This window comes from Hypanus sabinus, chromosome 20 (assembly GCF_030144855.1).
Source record: "Hypanus sabinus isolate sHypSab1 chromosome 20, sHypSab1.hap1, whole genome shotgun sequence".
Taxonomy (NCBI): Eukaryota; Metazoa; Chordata; class Chondrichthyes; order Myliobatiformes; family Dasyatidae; genus Hypanus; species Hypanus sabinus.
In genome coordinates, this window is record NC_082725.1 from 38,581,422 (window position 1) to 38,603,572 (window position 22,151).

A 22,151-nucleotide genomic window follows, 5' to 3' on the forward strand; every position below is an offset into this window, starting at 1 on the left:
GTTTCAGATATTCTACGCCATCAGAATGACAAGGGTTCCTGTTAAGAATGCAATAATAACCATTACAAACATGGTTCTCTATTTAGAATCTCAGCTGTTAGCTAGTTGGCTGGAACTTCACAGAATAAACTAGATTAGGGCATAATATTTCAACCTATTTTCCTTCAGCAAAGCATTAGCAAAAATAGAAATTATGTTATTGCAATCAATCTATCATTATGATATTGGTATATATTAAATGCTGAACTAAACAACAAAAAATAAAAAAGCTATTAGTCTTAGGGATCTCCATAATTTTCCATAGAACATTTAAAGCCTGTGATGGTTTCAAACCTACATCAAAGATTTTAAATTATGTTTGTTGATCAGCTTATCATTATCTAAAAATTACACCCAGCCATTCACTTAAAAGTAAAAATTTTGTGGTATTTCTGGTAGTTCACAAAATTTCTCAGAAGTCCTTGTATGATCCAAGTGACTCAGAGCCATGAATACCTAGGAATTCATGACAGTTAGACAGGCATTTAAAAAAACACAAAAACACATCCAGAGAATTATAAACAGATAAAGTAATTTTCACCATGTCAATACTAAGCGGCTGCAACACCTGCCTCAACTTGACTGACAGCTTCTTGACACTAAACTGTGACAGTTCCTTCCTAAGAGAACAGAAGAAGGGTTTGATTTGCACCCGGTATTGAAACAGTAGCAAGAAGCCTGAGCAGATGTTTTTAGAGGGGGATATTTATTGCTGAGGGTTCAGATTGAAGGACTAAAATTAAGAGAGCCCCAAGGACTCAATGCTCTGTGTAGGCTAAGACACTTAATAATCCAATAAAAATTGGCACACTGATTTTAAAATATCACTTTACTAGATATTGGCATAAATTTGTACGTATCACTTACTTGTCCCTCAAAAGGACACCTTCAATGCAAGCACCAAACAAGATAATGCATGACAAATCTTTTGTTGATTATTAAGGAAATAAAGTCATGTAACTTAGGTTAGTTATACTTCTAATTAGAATCTCTGAAGGAAAAACAATCACAATCAAAATTCTCTACAGCAACTAAAATGATTTTCATATTAGTATTCCTAGAGCTTGGATGTTTCTCTTTCAGTTGTTATTAATAGTGTTTACCAAAGTTATTATTATAATTTGTTAAAATTTATAACCTTCACATCTATGAATCAAAGTGAATTGGAAATAGGCAAGGACGAAAGCTCAAAATCTCATTACATTACTGAATGTTATCATTAGCCAGCTGTTAACTATTGTCACACTGTTGACGAATGCAGCTCATAAACAAGTGGGTTTGATTAACACTCCATAGGCACATGGATAGCAACATGCAGCAAGCTTTAAGCAAAATGTGTGTTCTGGTTAGTTGACATTTATTGCTGGGAGTTTTATCAATGAAATAAAAATTGGTTTTGTTCTCCAAATCTGTAAAAACTGAAAAAAATCAAGTCCTTATTATTTTCTTCTTGCTACTGAAAAATATTCATAAGTCACAGATGATAGAGTAATGGATTGTCAGTAAGAGATTGCTATTCATCAATGCAAAACATCTCGGAGACCATCACAACTGGTGACGGGGGAACCTCCTGGTGCTGGACAAATTTTATATTCATCCCTGACTAAAGAACAGAGACTATGCTGTTCCACCAGATGAGCAAGGAATTAGATCATAAGACCTAGGAACAGAAATAGGCCATTTGGCCCACTGAGTCTGCTCCGTCATTTCATCATGGCTGATCCATTTCCCTCTCAACCCTATTCTCCTGCCTCCTCCCCATAACATTTCACGCCCTGACTAATCAAGACCCTATAAAACTCTGCCTTCAATACACCCAGTGACCTGGCCTCTACAGCTGCCTGTGGCAGCGCATTCCACAGATTCACTACCCTCTGGTGAAGTAATTTCTTCTCATCTCTGTTCTAAATGAAGTACCTCTATTTTGAGGCCGTGCCGTCTGGTCCTAGACTTCTTCACCAAAGAAAATATCCTTTTCACATTCACTCTATTGAGGCCTTTCAACATTCAATAGGTTTCAATGAGATCCCTACCCCTCATTCTTCTAAATTCCAATGAGTACAGGCTTCAATCACTGCTCATATGATAACTCTTTCATTCCCGGTATCATTCTCGTGAACCACCTCTGAATCCTCTCCAATGTCAGCACATCCATTCTTAAATAAGGGCCCCAGAACTGTTCACAATATTCGAAGTGAGGTCTCACCAGTGCCTTATGCAGCCTTGCTTTTCCAGCCCTACCAGAACAGCAGCAACCCATTCATTTAAATAGGGGTTTCTGACATGGAGAAGAAAATGTGTTGTTTTATTTTAATGACTTTAATAATTTGCTAGCTCAGTGATGTATATTTTTTATATAACTCAGTGTCTCTAAACATCAAAGATAAAATAGTAAAAATGCTAAATGGTGAAGATACCTCCGTATTTGACAGGAGGTGAAGCTTTTTGGGTCGGGGGCACAGTCATCATTGCCTTGAAACCTAATTCCCAAGGGAGAGCTGAAAACTAATCTGGCCCTCCATATCTGGCACATCTATGTGTGCAGACACAGTCAATGAGCCAAATCTATCACATTCAACATATTACATCATAGATAAAATAATTAAATGTATTCCTAGTGCTTATATTATACTGCCATTATAAAAATTATACTTCACAGATGGCTAGAAAGTAGTTATGTTGACTTGAAATTTGGGTTGAAGTATCAAGTTCCCTTCTTTCAATGACATTAGTCAAATGGTTAGGTTCAATTTTTCAGGGTTTCATTGATGTGCCAGGTATCAGTCCACAAGTTACTAGATCTACTGAACTGAATTTTACAACTTTATAATCTTCAACCCAATGTGACAGCTAACTAGATTTCTTCAAAATTTCTACAGCATATTTCAGCTTTGGAAGATCATTTCCCAGAATAAGGATACAAATGAAAGAAGTTGTAATAATTGCTAGTAATGTTCCAGTAGGGATGGATTTCTGTGCATCTTTGAGGTCTCCAGACCTATTTGAACCTGCCATGATACCTGTTGAGGGAAGAAAAGAATCTTGGTCAAAATCAAGTGTGATATAAATTAAAATTATGCACACCCCAATCTTTATACAATTTAACTAGTGGATTAAGGAAAAGAGTGTTAAAGGAAATAATCAGGATTACACATTAAACATGGGACTGTGTGGTATTTGTACGTTCTCCGGCAACTTCCCAGCCATAGACCCTCACCTGTCACAGAGGGGAAATAGATGCCAACAAGCATGGTGAAGTAGGTCGCTATGTCACTGAACACATATGGCAGCCCTGTATTTGCTTCAGCTTCTGCGGCAGGTATAGATGGCAGTCCTGGTTTTTCCAGCATTTCTCCATGGGATCCATAATGACTCCAAATATTGTCTAAGTGAAAACAAGGGGTGGGGGTGAAATACCATGAAAGTTTTGGTTAAGGAACTGCCTGTTTATAATAGAGAGAAACAACATTTGTACAAAATGACTTCTCATTCTCTGAGGTTTCTGCAACCAAACTTGACTGCTTGAATTGAATCCATTATTCATTTTACAGAGAAACCAATGTTACTTCCAAATTACTCCACTGGAAATTTCAAAATAAAACACCAGGGAAATAGATACCAGGTGAGTTAAAAGTAATCCCTTTGAGTTCATTGCTACTGTGACAGAATATATCAAAAGGCAACATTTTAAACAGAGTGCTGTATTCAAACATGAATCGCAAAGCATCTATTAGTCTTATAAGCCTCCAAGCTCTTTATGCTCTGCCAGTTCTAGCCAGTGGGCCAGGTCCTATTCCACCATTACCGGTGAGGTGACGGAAGAAGATATAATAGCAATGTTCAGAGGTACTTAGATACAAATGAACAAGCAGGGACTAGAGAGATATGAACCATGGACAGGCATTGGATTTAGTCAGATTGGCATCATAGTCCATATCCCTCTATTCAATATACACAGTGATCAAAAGCCTTGTTCCGGTGCTGTTCTATGTTCAAGTTCATAAACTAAGAGATTCACAACTTAGCCACTCACTTGATTTAACATATCTTTGATTTCCATATGTAGTGGAACATATTTAAATACACTCAACTTTTACTACATTAAAGGTGTTAGTAAACATATTCGACAGTTTTGACAGAATTACAAGAGCATTTGACATTCTAGGTGCTCATTTGCCAAGCCTAATTAAAGCTCAGAGGTAAACCATCCAGACCGGTGGAGTAATCCTTCAGTATCACCGAAGGTTACAAATTTTCTCCTGCTACTTTTGAGAAAAGACCTTGAAACACATTTTTTAAAATATTATTAAAAACAAATGCAGCATGCCTCCTACCCTATCTCATTACTAATGGAGTGAAGAGCAGATCAAAATTCAGAACTAGTGACACTTAAAAGCTTACCTACTGTCAAAATTATGATTTCCATGATCTACTTCATTAATTATTTCATTCAAACCCAGGAGAGTTTCAGACTAAAGCACTATCAATTGTCTCCCAAGAAATCTCAAAAACAATTTATTGTCTTCTCACGACACTGCATACAAAACAGGAATGGGATGTTATGTTGTAATTGTACAAGAAGTTGGCGAGGCAGTATTTGGAAATCAGTTTTGGTCATCCTGCAATAGGAAACATAAAAAAATAGAAAACCTACAGCACAATACAGGCCCTTCAGCCCACAATGCTGTGCCGAATAAGTATTTACTTTAGAAATTACCTAGGGTTACCCATAGCCCTCTATTTTTCTAAGCTCCATGTACATATCCAGGAGTCTCTTAAAAGATCCTATCCTATTTGCCTCCACCACCATTGCTGGAAGCCCATTGCACACACTCACCACTCTGTGTTAAAAAACTTAGCCCTAACGTCTCCTCTGTACCTACTTCCAAGCACCTTAAAACTGTGCCCTCTCGTGTTAGTCATTTCAGCCCTGGGAAAAAGCCTCTGACTATCCACACGATCAATGCCTCTCATTATCTTATACACCCCTATCAGGTCACTTTTCATCTTCTGCCGCTCCAAGGAGAAAAGGCCAAGTTCACTCAACCTATTCTCATAAGGCATGCTCCCCAATCCAGGCAACATCCTTGTAAATCTTCTCTGCACCCTTTCTACAGTTTCCACATCCTTCCTGTAGTGAGGTGACTAGAACTGAGCACAGTACTCCAAGTGGGGTCTGACCAGGGTCTTACATAGCTGTAACATTACCTCTCCCATGGTTGATGAAGGCCAATGCACCATATGCCTTCTTAACCACAATCAACTTGCACAGCAGCTTTGAATGTCCTATGGACTCAGACCCCAAGATCCGTCTGATTCTCTATACTGCCAAAAGTCTTACCATTAACGCTATATTCTGCCATCATATTGACCTACCAAAATGAACCACCTCACACTTACCTGGGCTAAATTCCATCTGCCACTTCTCAGCCCAGTTTTGCATCTTATCGATGTCCCACTGTAACCTTTGACAGCCCTCCACACTATCCACAACATCCTCAACTTTTGTGTCATCAGCAAATTTACTAACCCATCCCTCCAATTCTTCCAGGTCATTTGTAAAAATCACAAAGAGTAGGGGGTCCCAGACCCCTGAGGCACACCACTGGTGACTGACCTGACCACTCTTTGCCTTCTGTGGGCAAGCCAATTCTGGATCCAATGTCTCATTCCTTTCTCAATAAGCCTTGCATGGGGTAGATTATCAAATGCCTTGCTGAAATCCATATACACTACATCTACTGCTCTACCTGCATCAATGTGTTCATCAAAAAATTCAATCAAGCTCATAAGGCACGACCTGTCTTTGACAAAGCAATGCTGACTATTCCTAACTATATTACACATCCAAATGTTCATATATCCTGCCTGTCCGGATCTTTTCCATCAACTTACCAACCTCTGAAATAAGACTCACAGGTCTATAATTTCCTGGGCTATCTCTACTCTCTTTCTTGAATAAGGGAACAACATCTGCAACCCTCCAATCCTACAGAACTTCTCCGGTCCCCATTGATGATGCAAAGATCTTTGCCAGAGGCTTAGCAATCACCTCCCTTGCCTCCCACAGTAGCCTGGGGTACATCTCATCTGGTCCCGGAGACTTATCCAATTTGATGCTTTCCAAAAGTTCCAGTACATTCTCTTTCTTAATGTCGATATCAGCAAGCTTTTCAATCCACTATAAATCATCCCTACAATTGCTAAGATCCTTTTCCATAGTGAATACTGAAGCAAATGTTCATTAAGTACCCCTACTATCTCCTCCGGTTTCATACATACTTTTCCAGTGTCACACTAGATTGGTCCTATTCTCACAGGCTCATCCTCTTGCTCTTCACATACTTGTACAGTGCCTTCGGGTTTTCTTTAATTCTGTTCACTAAGGCCTTCTCATGGCTCCTTCTGGCTCTCCTAATTTCATTATTAAGCTCCTTCTGCTAGCCTTATAATCTCTTGGATCTCTATCATTACTAGTTTTTTTTAACCTTTTGTAAGCTTTTCTTTTCTTCTCAACTAGATTTACAACAGCTTTTGTACACAATGGTTCCTGTACCCTACAATCCTTCCCGTCTCATCGGAACGTACCTATCCCCTGAATATTTGCCACATTTCTGCCGTACATTTCCCTGAGAACATCTGTTCCCAATTTATGCTTCTAAGTTCCTGCCTGATAGCTTCATATTTCCCCTTCCTCCAATTAAATGCTTTCCTAACTTGTCTGTTCCTATCCTTCTCCAATGCTATGCTAAAGGAGATAGACTTGTTATCACTATCTCCAAAATGCTCTCCCACTGACAGACATGAGACCTGACCAGGTTCATTTCCTAATACCAGATCAAGTACAGCCTCTCCTCTTGTAGGCTTATCCACATATTGTGTCAGGAAACCTAACAAACTCCACCCCATCTAAACCGCTTGCTCTAGGGAGATGCAAATCAATATTTGTGAAATTAAAATCTCCCACCACAACAACCGTTATTATTACACCTTTCCAGAAATTGTCTCCCTATCTGCTCCTCGATGTCTGTTACTATTGGGTGGTCTATACAAAACACCCAATAGAGTTATTGACCCTTCCTGTTTCCAACTTCCACCCATAGAGACTCAGTAGACAATCCCTCCATGGAAACATGCCATTCAGCTACAAACAGAGCAAAGGAGAATAACAGATATTGTCAAGGACCTTATGGAGGGAAACTGAACAGATTGGGACATTTTGTTGGAGCTCAGGAGAATAATGGGTAGTCTAACAAAGATGTTTGATATTATAGGGAGCATAGATAGCATGAATACACATAATTCCCCCCCCCCCCCCCCCAAGTTAAGGAATCAGTAACTAAAGGGCAAAGGTTTAAGGTAGAGGAAAGAAATTTGATAGGAAGCCTGAGGGACAGAGAGTGATCAGTATATAGAATGAACGACGTGGTTGAGGCAGGAAAGTTAACATTTGAAAGATACTTGACGGTACATGTATAGGAAAGGTTTGGAAGGATATGGGCCAAATGGGAACCAGCTTAGATGGGAATCTTGGCCAGCATGGACCAGCAGGGCCAAAGAGTCTGTTTACTGCGATTATGACTGTATAACACAGTGAAGTGTAATTGAAATCAGGTTAATTTGCACTATTGTGAAATTGTACCCATTTCTGGTCATCTTTGTGCCTGGTGGAACACTTAACCTACCTTTCCAGCAGGAATTACTAGTACCAGATATTGTTGGGCTTAATACTTTCTCAGTTAGTCAATATATTTTAATTCCCAAAACAAAACATTATAATTGCAGGTTATTCACTCTCCCCCCCCCAAGGAAATCTTAATTCTGATTATCTCTCCAAATATATTCTCCAATTACTTAATGTTTTCCAATAGTTTCATTCCCTGTTTGCAAGATCTATTACTTTGCTTTTATTTTAGCAATATTTGTATCATGATTATGATTGTTTATTTTATAAGAGCCATGTCTAAAACTGCCCTGTGTGTTGATGTCCATTGAAATTTCTTCCACATGCATCATATTCTAATACTCACCATATATTACTTTGCTAGCAATCCCAGGTATCCCTTGAATCTTTGTGACATTGTTGAGTTTGAAGTATTCATTGCAAGTAGCATTGAGAGAGGACCCGTCACAGAAAAGCTGCCAGAGCTTAGATGTCACTGTCTGATTTCCTTCAGTTATAATCTTTGCACACTTGTCAAAGGTTTTCAAAGCTAACGTCCTGTTTCCAAGCAGACAGAGGCTGTATAGGACATGAAAAAGGATGCGTAAGATGAAAATATATAGCATTTTGCATTCTGTTACTGTTTTTCCCTTATATTATTTCAAAGCACCTAATGTTTTAGAAGTGAAATGTCTGGATTGCATACAAAACTAAGTTTTTCTCTGCATCTAAGTACGTTACAATTATAAGCCAATATCGAATATGAAAAACATAACAAAATCAAGGACACGGGAGAACTGATAAGTTGAGGAATCAGGACTTTGGCAAAGCATTTTCATTTCTATGTTAAAATGGTACAATGTAACAATCCTATAAAGATTTATATTTGGTTTTCCTGGTTGTACTATTTTGATCCAGGAGTTCTTCATTCATGAGTTTATTACTGCTGTTAAAATAACAAATTAAATAAGTCAATATATCAGATTTGGAACGGTACTGCAATGTTAGAAAATCAGCAAATCATATAATACAAATTTTTGATCTAAGGGAGGAGATCCAGCTCACTATGCCATTACTGGGAAGTAATGGACTTAAAAGTTACTTCCATAGAGATGCACATCACAGACAAGGACTCTTAGATCCATTGACTCCACCACAATCACCATTTAGACTAATCCCAATTTTAAAAAATCTCCACATTCTCTTCAACTCCCCATACTCACTCATACACAAGGGACAATTTACAATGATTTATTTTGAATCCACACAATTTGGGATGTGCGAAGAAACCAGGGCACTTTAAGAAAATTATGGTCCCAGTGAGAATGTACAAATTCCATATAGTTCCCGAGGTCAGGATTGAATCTCTTCTCTCTAGCACTGATTTATTAACTGCATTATAGTGCTACCAGCTTTTGGCCCTAGGCCTTGTGGTATTAGAAACAGGTAAAAGGAAAAACAAAAATTTCATCCAAACCTCATATTTTCCATTATTGAATAAAGAATTCGAGTAAAATTAAAAATAGTGGAAAATAACACTGGCAACAGCTACCAGTTGGAGAGGGGAAAAGAGAGAAGGGAGTACATTATGAGAACAGGTTCCAGGGACTAGTGGAACTACTTAAATTGGTTCAGGGATAAGATGATGGTGAAAAGATTTCAAACAAGGGCATAATGTTTAAAATTACAGCCAGGTTGGACTTCCGGTAAGATGGCGATTGTTTAGTTGCTCCGAGCTTTTGCTCCGTTATTCTTCTTACCTTTGCACTATATGTCTCCCTTCTTAAACCTTAGTTAGGTATTTTATTAATTCTCTTTTACCTGCCTGCGAACACATCTATCTTATAATGGCTACCAAAAGTACTAAAACCGGGAAAAAGGAAACTTCTACAGCTTTGCCGGCTGACATTCTTGCTGTTCTGGAACAACATCGACAAGATACTTTAATGGATTTTAGAACTGAATTTAGGACTTCTTTCAACCAGCTGAATGTCAAATTGGATCAGATTAATGCTAGAGTGGATGAACATGCTGAGCATTTATCTTGCATTGACGTAACTTCTGAAGATTTAAAACTCCGTGTTCAATATCTTGACACTCTCTGCTCCAGCCTAGAGGAAAAGTACAGTAAACTTTTTTCCAAAATGGTGGATCTTGAAAATCGGAGCAGACGTTGCAATCTACGAATTCTTGGTTTGCCAGAGGCCACCGAAAAGGGCTCTCCCGTTGAATTTTTTCCTAAGTTTCTCTGTGAGATCTTCGGGAAAGAATTTTTTCCGACTCCACCTGAGCTTGAAAGGGCACACAGGATCTATGTTCCTCGAGCAATTCTGGGTTCCCGTCCACGGCCGATTATTTTATGCTTTCATCAATACCAGGTGAAAAACCGTTTGATGATGGAGGCACGCTGCAGAGGTACTTTTGCTTTTCAAAATACGGTCATTCGTTTTGTGGAGGACTTTGACCCCAGGTTCTGAAGATGCGTGCTGAGATTAAAGGTGTAATGAAAGTGCTTTTTGATCGTGGATTCAGACCCTCTCTCCGAAATCCAGCCGATCTTCGAATTATGCTTACTACTGGAGATTATAAGTGGTTTAAATCAGTGAAGGAGGCTGAGGCGTTTGTTGGAAGTCTTCCAGCCACCTCGTCTTCTTCGGAACCGGCCTGACCTTCTAAAATAGTTGATAAGTACTTCCCGGAGTAAAACTATTTTTTCCGAACTCAGACTTTACTTGAATAATTCAGTCGTTATCTATTGAAACTCTAAGGGCTGTAGTCAATCTCTCCCTGGACTTGGTGCGTTTTTTCTAAATAGATAATTTAAGTTTAATGTTTCCCTGCCAACTTTTAGATTTTACCTGTGTAATCTATTTTATTTTTGTATAACCTTATCTGTAGAGAACTACAATTGTCTTTAACTTGTTTTGGACATTTGGAGTTTTTATTGAAGGCCTCCCTGTTGGTTGATTCATAGTCTAAGTTTTGCTTTTTTTTCTGTAAATGGTTGATAAGGACTCTCTTTGAATTTTATAATTACCCCCTTTTCTCCTTTTTTTTTCTCTTTTAATCTTTTATAATTTTTCGCGGGTAGGTTAGTTTTAGTTAACTTCTGATTTTCTTTGTATTAAGTTTTATACTTCTGTTGAAGTTGTTCCTATTTGTAATTCTGTTTTCTAGTGCATAAATTAGCTATTGTTTGCTATATTATTTATACAGAACTTTTGTTAACGACACAGCACTGGGAGTCATACTTGGGTTAATTTTTTTGGTAGATCAAGCTGCTTTTTTAGGTAGCCGTCTAATTTTGGGTTGTGAGGAGGGGGTGGGTTCTCCAGTTCCAACACTACTCACTGTTTCTTTTGTTTTCCTTTGTTATTCAGGACATGTCTCTGTTTTGATTCTACGGATCTATGTTTACATTTTTGCTCCCAGACTGTTATTGTACTGCTTGATTTTTTATATGCCTGCTACCTTATATGCACTAACAATTGATAATGGTTAATTCACTTAAATTTGTGAGCTGGAATGTAAAGGGATTGAATCATCCTGTTAAAAGACGGAAGGTCTTCTCGCATATTAAACAACTTAAAGCTGACATTGCTTTCCTTCAAGAAACTCATATTCATTGTTTTGATAACTCTCGGCTTCTGTCAAAGTGGGCGGGTCAGCATTTTCATTCATCCTTTGCTGCCAAAGCTGGGGGGGGGTCTCCATCCTTATTTTGAAGTTCAAAAGGAATACTTGAATTAATAAGATATCTGATACAAATGGCCGATTTATTATTGTTTCTGGTAAATTATATATACTAAAGTTGTACTAGCAAACCTGTATGCTCCCAATTTTGATGATGTTAATTTTTTTGAACGTTTTTTCTCCTCATTACCAGATTTAAACCCATACTCTCTTATACTGGGTGGCGATTTCAATTGTTGGTTAGATCCTAATTTGGATCGATTGTCCTCTGTTACTAGACTACCTACTAAATCTGCCTTAGCTATTCACTCTTTTCTCTCTAATTATAGTATCTCTGATAAATGGCATTTCCTTCATCCTACTGAGAGAGATTATTCTTTTTTTTCACATGTTCACCATACCTTTACTAGAATTGACTACTTTTTACTCGATAATCAACTTATTCCATTTGTCTATTCTTGTGACTATCAGAGTATACTGATTTCTGACCATGCCCCAATTACTTTGTCTTTAAATTTTCCTGGTCTCCCTCAGAGGAATAAACACTGGCGTTTTGACTCAACTTTACTATCGGATGATGATTTTCTAAAATTTATTAAAGATCAGATAACCTTTTATTTTAACACCAATACATCATCTGAAATGTCATCCCAGATTGTCTGGGATGCCATGAAAGCATATTTGAGGGGTCAAATAATCTCCTATACAGCAAATCTTAATATAAAGTCCTGTGCAGATCAATTAGACCTCATTAATCAGATTAAAGAATTGGATCAACTGTATGCTCAAACTAAGAATCCTGAGTTATACAAAAAGCGTGTAGAACTTCAAACTAAATTTAATCTTCTGTCTGCTCAACCTGTCGAACGCCAACTTCTTGAAAGTAAGAGTCGCTTCTATATTCATGGTGACAAATCTGGTAAATTTCTAGCCAATCAGCTGAGGCGTTCCAAAGCCAAACAACATATTACAAAGATCCGGAAGGAGAATGGAGACTTTATATCGGATCGCTTAGTAATCAATGACGCATTTAAAAATTTCTATTCTCGACTTTATTCCTCTGAATCTTTGAATGACAATATCTCTGTTGATCATTTTTTAAATAATCTGAATATTCCTTCGCTTTCATCTGATTTTAAAGCCAAACTTAACGCGCCTATATCATCAGAAGAAATATCTTTTGCAATTTCTGCATTGTCTTCAGGGAAATCTCCTGGACCTAATGGGTTCCCCGTAGAATTTTATAAATCATTCTCTTCACTTCTTTCTCCTCAGTTATTCTCAGTATTGTCTGACTCATTTAATTATGGTAAATTGCCAGCCTCTTTTAATGAGGCATCTATTATTCTTTTACTAAAAAAGGGTAAAGACCCAACAGAGTGTTCCTCGTATAGGCCGATTTCTTTGCTTAATGTTGATGTTAAAATCTTGGCCAAAGCTTTGGCTTATAGATTAGAAACTGTTTTCTTTTCTTTTTCAATCTTTTTATTGAGTTTCATATATATATATAAAAAAACATAACATAATAATGAATAGGTTATGAATACAATAGACTTGAAATTGCATTAGTAATAAGATAACAATATCCTATTAAACATCAACAAAAAAAAGTACATTAATCAATCAAGTCTATATAATTATATATGAAAAAAACAAAAATAATCATCAAAAGAAAAAAAATTGAAAATATGTAAAAAAAATATATATTGAGAAAAAAAAACACTAAACTAAACTAACATGGGCAATAATAACAGTTTATAAGTATATGATAGTGTCAAAAACTCCAGAACTCCATACCTGAACAAGAATAAGCAGAGAGAAGGTCTGGAAAAGGCCAGATTAATTCATATGGAAATGTCGAATGAACGGTCCCCAAGTTTCTTCAAATTTAATTGATGAGTCAAAAATAGTGCTTCTAATTTTTTCCAAGCTCAGATAAGAAATAGTTTGAGAAAACCACTGAAACGTGGTAGGAGGATTTACTTCTTTCCAATTTTGTAATATAGACCTTCTGGCCATTAATGTTACAAAAGCAATCATTCGTCTGATTGAAGGGGAAAACTGATTACCATCCTCATTTGGTATACCAAAAATTGCAGTAATAAAATGAGGTTGTGAATCAATATTCCAAATTGAGGAAATGGTAGCAAATATGTCCTTCCAATAGTTATGTAAAGTGGGACATGACCAAAACATATGGGTCAATGAAGCCACTTCTGAATGACATCTGTCACATTGAGGGTTAATATGAGAATAGAATCGAGCAAGCTTATCTTTAGACATATGAGCTCTATGTACAATTTTAAATTGTATTAAAGCATGTTTAGCACATATAGAAGAGGAATTAACCATTTGTAAATTTTTTTCCCATTTATCTGTTGATATATTATATCGAAATTCTTTTTCCCATTCTTGTTTAATTCTATCTGATATTTCTGGTTGTATCTTCATAATCATATTATAAATAAAAGCTACTAATCCCTTCTGTCAAGGATTTAAGGTAAAAATCAAATCTGAGAAATCCATTGAAGTTGAATTGGGAAAAGATGGTAGAACTTTATGTAAAAAATTTCTGATTTGTAGATATCTGAAAAAATTAGATTTAGGTAATTTAAATTTATTGGAAAATTGGTCGAAAGACATCAAAGTACCTTCAAAAAAAAAGATCACGAAAACATTTTATACCTTTCCTTTTCCATATGCTAAAAGCTTGATCTGTCAAGGAAGGTTTGAAAAAAAAATTAAGTAAAATAGGGCTATCAAGAACAAAGTTTTTCAGAGTAAAAAACTTACGAAATTGAAACCAAATTCGTAATGTATGTTTGATAACAGGATTAGATATCTGTTTATTGAATTTGACTAAATCAGCAGGAAGAAAAGAACCAAGAACGGAGAATAGAGAATATCCCTTTACCTCATTGCATTCCAAATTTACCCACTGTGGGCACAATGGTGAATCCAAATCTAATTTCCAATACATTAGGTTACGAATATTATTCGCCCAATAGTAAAATCTAAAGTTAGGTAAAGCTAAACCACCATCTTTTTTAGATTTTTGTAATTGCCATTTACTTAACCTGGGGTTTTTATTTTGCCACACAAATGAGGAAATTTTTGAATCAATGTTGTCAAAAAAAGATTTAGGAATAAAAATTGGTAAGGCTTGAAATAAATATAAAAATTTCGGTAAACTCATCATTTTAATAGCATTAATCCGACCAACTAATGATAAGGATAAGGGAGACCATCTTGTAGTAGGTTGTTGAATTAGATGAAGCATAGTTAAAAAATTCAGTCTAAATAAATCTTTATATTTCTTGGTAATTTTTATACCTAAATAGATAAAGTTATCAGTAACAACTTTAAATGGTATCCTGTCATTCAATAAAGTTTGCGCGTTTAAGGGGAATAATTCGCTCTTATCCAAGTTTAATTTATAACCAGAAAAACTACCAAATTGAGCCAACAAGGATAAAATAGCGGGAATAGACCTGTCAGGATCAGAAATATATAACAGCAAGTCATCAGCATAAAGTGATAACTTGTATAACTTCTCATTACGGGTAATACCAAAAATATTAGGAGATTCACGAATAGCAATGGCTAAAGGTTCTAATGCGATATTAAATAATAAAGGACTTAAGGGACAACCTTGTCTCGTACCACTAGATAATTGAAAAAAAGAGGATCTATAATTATTTGTAAGAACAGAAGCAACAGGTTTAAAATATATTAATTTAATCCATGATATAAAATTAGGACTAAAATTAAAATTTCTCAATGCATTAAATAAGTATGTCCATTCAACTCTATCAAAAGCTTTTTCAGCATCTAATGAAATAACACATTCTGGGGTTGTGGGTGATGAAGTATAAATTATATTAATCAATTTTCTAACATTAAAAAAGGAATACCGATTCCTAATGAAACCAGTTTGGTCTTCTGAAATAATCTGTGATAATAACGGCTAAAACTTTTGTAAGAATCTTAGAATCTACATTTAATAATGATATAGGGCGATAAGATGCACATAAAGTAGGATCTTTATCTTTTTTAAGAATTAGAGAGATAGTAGCTTCATAAAAAGATTGAGGTAATCTTTTCTTAGCAAATGCATCATTAAAGATTTCACATAACCAAGGGGAAAGCAAAGAAGAAAAAGTTTTAAAAAATTCTACAATATAACCATCAGGGCCAGGAGCTTTCCCTGAATTCATTGATGAGATAGCCTCTCCTATTTCGGTCATAGAGATAGGAGCATCGAACAAGCTGCGATCTTCATCTGTCAGTTTAGGAATATTCAAATTGTTAAAAAAATTATCCATCATGGACAGGTCAGCATCAAATTCTGATTGATATAAAGATTTATAAAAATCTTGAAAAGTGTTACTGATTTCTTTATGATCAGTAGTTAGATTACCATCTTGTTTACGAATTTTAATAATTTGTCGCTTAGTCGAAATAGCTTTTAATTGATTAACTAACAGTTTACCAGTTCGATTACTATGAATATAGAATTGAGCCCTGGTCCTAATTAATTGATTTTCAATTGAAGAAGATAATAATAAGCTATGTTCCATTTGAAGCTCAACTCTCTTCTTATAAAGTTCTTTGGTAGGAGTCACAGAATAAATCTTATCAATTTCCTTAATTTTATCCACTAATAAAGCAATATCTAAATATCTTTGTTTTCTTTTACCGACAGAATATGAGATAATTTGTCCATGGATAAAAGCCTTAAAAGAGTCCCAAAGAATTCCTCTGTCAATTTCTTCAGTATAGTTTGTTGAGAAAAACAAGTCAATTTGCTGTTTTATGTAGGTGATAAATTCTGGGTCTTGAAGCAAAGTAGCGTTAAGTCTCCAAGATCTAGTATTATTGGAAAAGTCCGAAATCTTAATAGATAACTTCAAAGGTGCATGATCCGAAATAGTAATAGAATCATATTTACAATCAATAACATCTGTTAATAACTGATGATCAATAAGGAAATAATCAATTCTAGAATAACTATGATATACATGTGAAAAAAATGATAATTCTTTATCTTTAGGGTTCAAAAACCACCATATTTCAGTAATTCCCGAATCAACCATAAAAGAATTAATAAGTAAGGCTGATCTATTCGGAAGAGTTCGGATAGGTTTAGATCTATCCATCGAAGGATTCAAACAACAATTAAAATCTCCACCCATTATCAACATATATTCGTTTAGATTAGGAAGGGAAGTAAATAAACGTTTAAAAAATTCAGGGCAGTCAAAGTTTGGAGCATAAATATTAACTAGAACCACTTTTCGATTAAAAGGTGAACCAGTTATCAACAAAAATCTGCCCTGTGGATCAGAAGTAATTTCATGATGTGTAAACGAAATTGAGGGGTCTATAAAAATAGACACACCTCTAATTTTGGCGGTACAATTCGAGTGAAATTGTTGACCCTTCCAGAACCAAAAAAAACGTTGATTATCCTCCCTCCTAATATGGGTCTCCTGTGCAAAAATAATATTAGCGTTCAATCTATGGAATACTTTAAATATTTTTTTACATTTAACCGGATGATTTAAACCATTAGTATTCCAAGAGATAAAATTAATAGATTTATCCATCATGCCAATATTAGTTGTGTGTATCATAAAAGGTTAAAAAAACACATAACCCATAATTCAGGAAGAAGGAAAATTGATTCAGGAGCAACCGGAGAACATGACACCTCAACAGTATTAATAATTTAAAGACGGCCCATAAACTAAAAGCAAAAAAATAAAAAGCAAAAGCGTGAAAAAAGATCCCTACCCCCTCCCCCCACCCCTCGAAAGAAAGCCAAGCGGCAGGCGCATAATCTAACACTAACATTACCCCCATTTCAAGATGGCAGCTCCATAAAAAGATTTTAAAAAACTATATAACACCCAGATTTAAATATAGGGTTGCAAAGAAAAAATATATATCAGTCAGAATGAAAAAAATAATATAATAAAACAATCATTAATTAAAAAAAAGTATAAACATTAAAATTTGAAAGTGTAATATACCTTTAAAAAAAAATTCCATGTTCAAATACAAAAAAGATGATGTTTCAAAAGCGAAGACTTATGGGAAGAAGAAACGACATTTTGAAAAAGCCATATTACAAAATATAGATGTAAGTTCGGCAATCTATTAAAAAAGTTTAATAAAAAAAAGTTATCAAAATAGGATTAAAAAAAGGATTTAATAGACGCTACAATATATAAAAAAAGACCAAAAAATCCAAAACATTCGTCCCATTTCTAAGTACAGGCAAACAAATAAATGCTTACAGAAAGCAAAGTCTTATGGGAAGAAGAAACGACATCTTGAAAAAAAAGTAAATCATTATTACAAAATATAAACGTGTATATCCGAAACAGAAAAAAAAGAGTAAAAAAAAGATATTATAAAAATTAAAAGAGCATCTATAAACAATGATGACAGTAAAAAAAAAGAAACCAGATCCGTAGATCAGGATAAGAAGTAATAACCCAGCTTCATAGGTTAAAACTTAAAATGAAATGGCATCCTCTCTCCGAAAAATCTTCAACATAACACATAGTTCAAGTTGCACTAGAAGATCGATATTCTTCAACAAATTTCTTCGCTTTTTCCGGAGTGTTAAAAAATTGCTGACTGTTGTTGTTCAACGTAATTCTAAGATTCGCTGGATACATTAAAGCTTGTTTAAGTCCAATCGAATGAATCTCTGCCATCACTGGTTTAAAAGCGATTCTCGCTCTCATCACTTCGAATGAATAATCTTCAACAATTCGAAATGTGTTGCTATTGTGAGAAATCATACCTTTTTTACGAGCTAATCGAATTAAAAGCTTTTTCTCCCGAGGATAATGAAGGCGAACAATCACCGCTCGTGGTTTACCAGTCACAACCGAAAATCGCACAACTCTGTGAGCGCGGTCGATAACAGGTTTAGTATGCAAACCTTCATCACCGAAAATTTCCCACAATAATCTAGAGAAAAATTCAGTTAAATCACCGGACTCAACTTTTTCGGGAAATCCGATGATACGCAAATTCTGTCTGCGAGATCGGTTTTCGAGATCAGTAATTTTAAACTTATACTGATCTATAGTTTTAGCAGTCGACTCTATCTTCTTCTCCAGCGCTTCAATTGTACGTGCTTTTTCACAAATTGATTTTTCAAGAGTCGTGATCTTATCTTCATGCCGCTGAATATCTGATGCCTGCGACTGAAGCTTAGTTTCAAGCGATCTAACAACTGCTTCAAGTTCAGATATTTTCGTGGTAAGCTTATTTTCCAAACTTCCCCGTTTACTTTCCAATTTACCTTCTAACCTGCCTTCCAAACCCGCAAGTTTAGCATCCAGAAGATTAGAAATTATGTCGATGGGTAAAGGATCCTTAGACGATTTCTTGCTTGTAGCCATTTTAAGTTTGACAAGATTAGATCAAATATTGTTTTAGGAAAAAAAAAGTTAATCAGAAGTAGCAACTCATATGATTAAGTTCGAAAAGATTTGATTAAAGGGTGATTATTGTTGAAAAAATGAAGAGCGCCTAAAAGGCAGATGTTTACGTCGCCATCTTGAAACTCCACCCCCCTAGAAACTGTTATTCCCTCTATTATTTCTGATGATCAAACTGGTTTTATTAAAAACCGTCTTCCTTTTTTTAACATGCGGCGTTTATTTAACATTTTATATTCACCTCCAACTGGGATTCCTGAATGTGTTATTTCCCTCGATGCGGAGAAAGCATTTGATCGTATAGAGTGGAACTACCTTTTTGCAGTTTTAGAAAAATTTGACTTCGGTCAAAGTTTTATCTCTTGGATCAAATTGCTGTATTTGTCTCCTACTGCCTCTGTTTTAACTAATTTTCAGAAATCCCAGTTATTTAACCTCAAACGTGGCACCCGTCAGGGATGCCCTTTAAGTCCCTTTCTCTTTGATTTGGCTATAGAACCTTTGGCGATAACATTTCGAAATTGTCCTGAATTGACTGGGATTTGGAGAGGGGGTGTTGAGCATAAAGTTTCTCTTTATGCTGATGACTTATTACTTTTTCTTTCAAATCCGTCTACATCCTTACCTCCAATGTTTTCACTTCTTGATCAGTTTAGCCAGATCTCTGGCTATAAGCTTAATTTACATAAGAGCGAACTTTTCCCAATTAATAAAGAAGCACAAGAATTAACATTTCGTGATCTCCCTTTTAAAGTAGTTCATAATCAATTTACTTATCTTGGGATTACAGTCACAAGGAAGTTTAAAGATCTCTTTCGTGAAAATTTTGCCAATCTTTCATATACTATAAAACAGAGTCTGTTACAATGGTCACCTCTATCTATGTCTTTGATAGGTCGTATTAATGTTGTTAAAATGTATGTTCTCCCTAAACTTTTATATTTATTTCAATCAATCCCAATTTTAATTCCTAAATCTTTTTTTGATTCCTTAGATCCTTAGATTCTATTATTTTGTCATATCTGTGGAAGAATAAGTGCTCTAGAATTCATAAAGTTTATCTCCAAAAATCTAAAAAAGAGGGTGGCATGGCTTTACCTAACTTTCGTTTATATTATTGGGCAGCCAATATACGTTGTGTCACCTTTTGGTCTTTTTTCCATGGCCAACCTGAGTGCCCTAATTGGGTGGCAATGGAGTTGAGTTCCACTAAAGATTTTTCTATCTCTGCACTTCTTCACTCTGTACTCTCTAGTAGCTTGTCCAGATTAATTGTTAATCCTCTTGTTAGACACACTTTGTGTATATGGGCTCAGTTTAAAAGAAATTTTATGGTTTCCATGGTTTTTCTTTTTCTAGCCCTATCTTACATAATCACCTTTTTTTACCTATTACGTATGATTCAGCATTCCATGATTGGTATAGGAAGGGCATTAGACATTTTGAAGATCTTTTTATTGACAATCGCTTCGCATCTTTTCAACAGCTCTCTGCTAAGTTCAATCTGCCCAGTGCTCATTTTTTTAGATATCTAGACACTTTATTAATCCTTTAATTCCTAACTTCCCTGAAATGCCTGAGAAAAATGTTATGGATTTCTTTCTTTCTATTAATCCACTAGGTAAAGGTTTAATATCATTTATTCGTGATAAATTAGCATCCTTACGGCGTGCCCCTGTGGATAAAATTAGAATGGCTTGGGAGCATGATTTAAATATCTCCTTATCTGATGAGACTTGGGACTCGATTCTCAAATCGGTTAATTCAAACTCTCTTTGTGCTCGCCATTGCCTTTTACAGTTTAAGATTGTTCATAGAGCCCATATGTCTAAATCTAAACTATCTCGATTTTACCCGAATATTAGTCCTCTTTGTGATAAATGCAAAAGGGGCGAGGCTTCTCTTATTCATATGTACTGGTTTTGTCCTACCTTGGAGAAGTTTTGGAAATATGTCTTCACAACGTTATCTTATATTCTGAATCACCACCTAGAACCTAACCCTTTAATTGCTTTGTTCAGTTTTTTGGGTGAGACAGATTTACGTCTGAGTTTGACCAAGTGTCGAATATTATCTTTTGCTTCTCTCCTGGCTAGACGTTTAATCCTCCTTAGATGGAGAGATGTTGGCCCACCCACGCATGTTCAATGGCTTAATGATATTATGTCCTGCTTAGACCTTGAAAAAAATTCATTATTCAGTTCTTAATTCGGATACAAAGTTCCACAAGGTCTGGGGACCTTTTATTGAGTACTTTCATAACCTTCCTCTTAACTAAGGTTTTTTTTTTCGGTCCCTTGCTTTCAACTCCTTTTTTTTTGGTAGTAGGCATTAATATCTTCTGTTGCTAAGTGTATTTACAGTTTGGGGGTTTGAATGTCCTGATTTATATTCTCTATATTGTGTTGTGGTTGGTCTGGAGTTCTTTTTTTGTTGCGGGGCTTGGGGAGGATACTAATTTTACATATCTTCAATTTGGGTGCTTTCTCAATGATCTTCTTTTGTATTATATTATTATTGTACGTTTATTTTTGCACTGTATTAATGCTCTTCATTTCGATCTGGGGTTTTTTCTATCTGTAGCGATGTAGAAAATGTATTAAAAAACTAATTGAAAAAAATAAAATTACAGCCAGAACCATCAGGGTGATATCACAAAACATTATTTCAGAAATAGAGTGGGAAAATGTAAAACTGTTGTTGCTTAAAAGCTGTTCAAGACTGATGCATTTTTAGTGATGGTTGGGAAACTCAGCAGATAAATGGAATGGAGGTTCCAATGTAGGAGAAAATACTTACTTATCAGCTGTATTATTTTTAAAAATTGTTATTTATCACTCAAAACAAAAACAATTAAACTCATGAAGAATCCTTGAAACTGTCCCCTTTAAATGACAAATGTATTTACTTACGGAAAGTCTGGCGGGCTGAAGCCACTTTTGATGACCCCTGCATAGATAGAGAAGATGGAAAGGATGACGCAGGCCAGGAAAACAAGAGCCAGTTTGTTGACGTACTTGACTCCTACAAATACCACTGTGGCCATCAGAGCGATTGTACACGTGCCATAAACTCTCATGTTATTCAGCATGGCCTGGGTTTCTTGACTGGGATCTTCTGCTTTGAATATAGCTGCACTTGGAACAATGTAGGTCTAGAAGGAAAGTTTGTGCATTTAGACCTAGAAAACCTAATGAATCACTATTCAATAATGTACAAAAATTTGGCAACATCTAGAGGATTTCAGGTTGTAATTTACAATTTTTACAAATCTATCTCCACTAAACTATCCC

General features: G+C 35.6%; 1 protein-coding gene across 4 annotated transcripts in view; it reads right to left on the bottom strand.

Annotated features, from left to right (window-relative positions):
- LOC132378433 (solute carrier family 12 member 7-like) overlaps positions 1-22,151 on the bottom strand; it is a 264,974-nt gene that overhangs the window by 50,954 nt on the left and 191,869 nt on the right. For all 4 annotated transcript variants that reach the window (XM_059945350.1, XM_059945348.1, XM_059945349.1 and 1 more), the window contains exons 7-11: positions 21,771-22,012; positions 8,070-8,281; positions 3,257-3,424; positions 2,961-3,059; positions 907-964 (exon numbers count right to left, since the gene is read on the bottom strand). In XM_059945350.1, the coding sequence (XP_059801333.1) occupies positions 907-964; positions 2,961-3,059; positions 3,257-3,424; positions 8,070-8,281; positions 21,771-22,012 (779 nt within the window). The remainder of the gene's footprint in view (positions 1-906; positions 965-2,960; positions 3,060-3,256; positions 3,425-8,069; positions 8,282-21,770; positions 22,013-22,151) is intronic.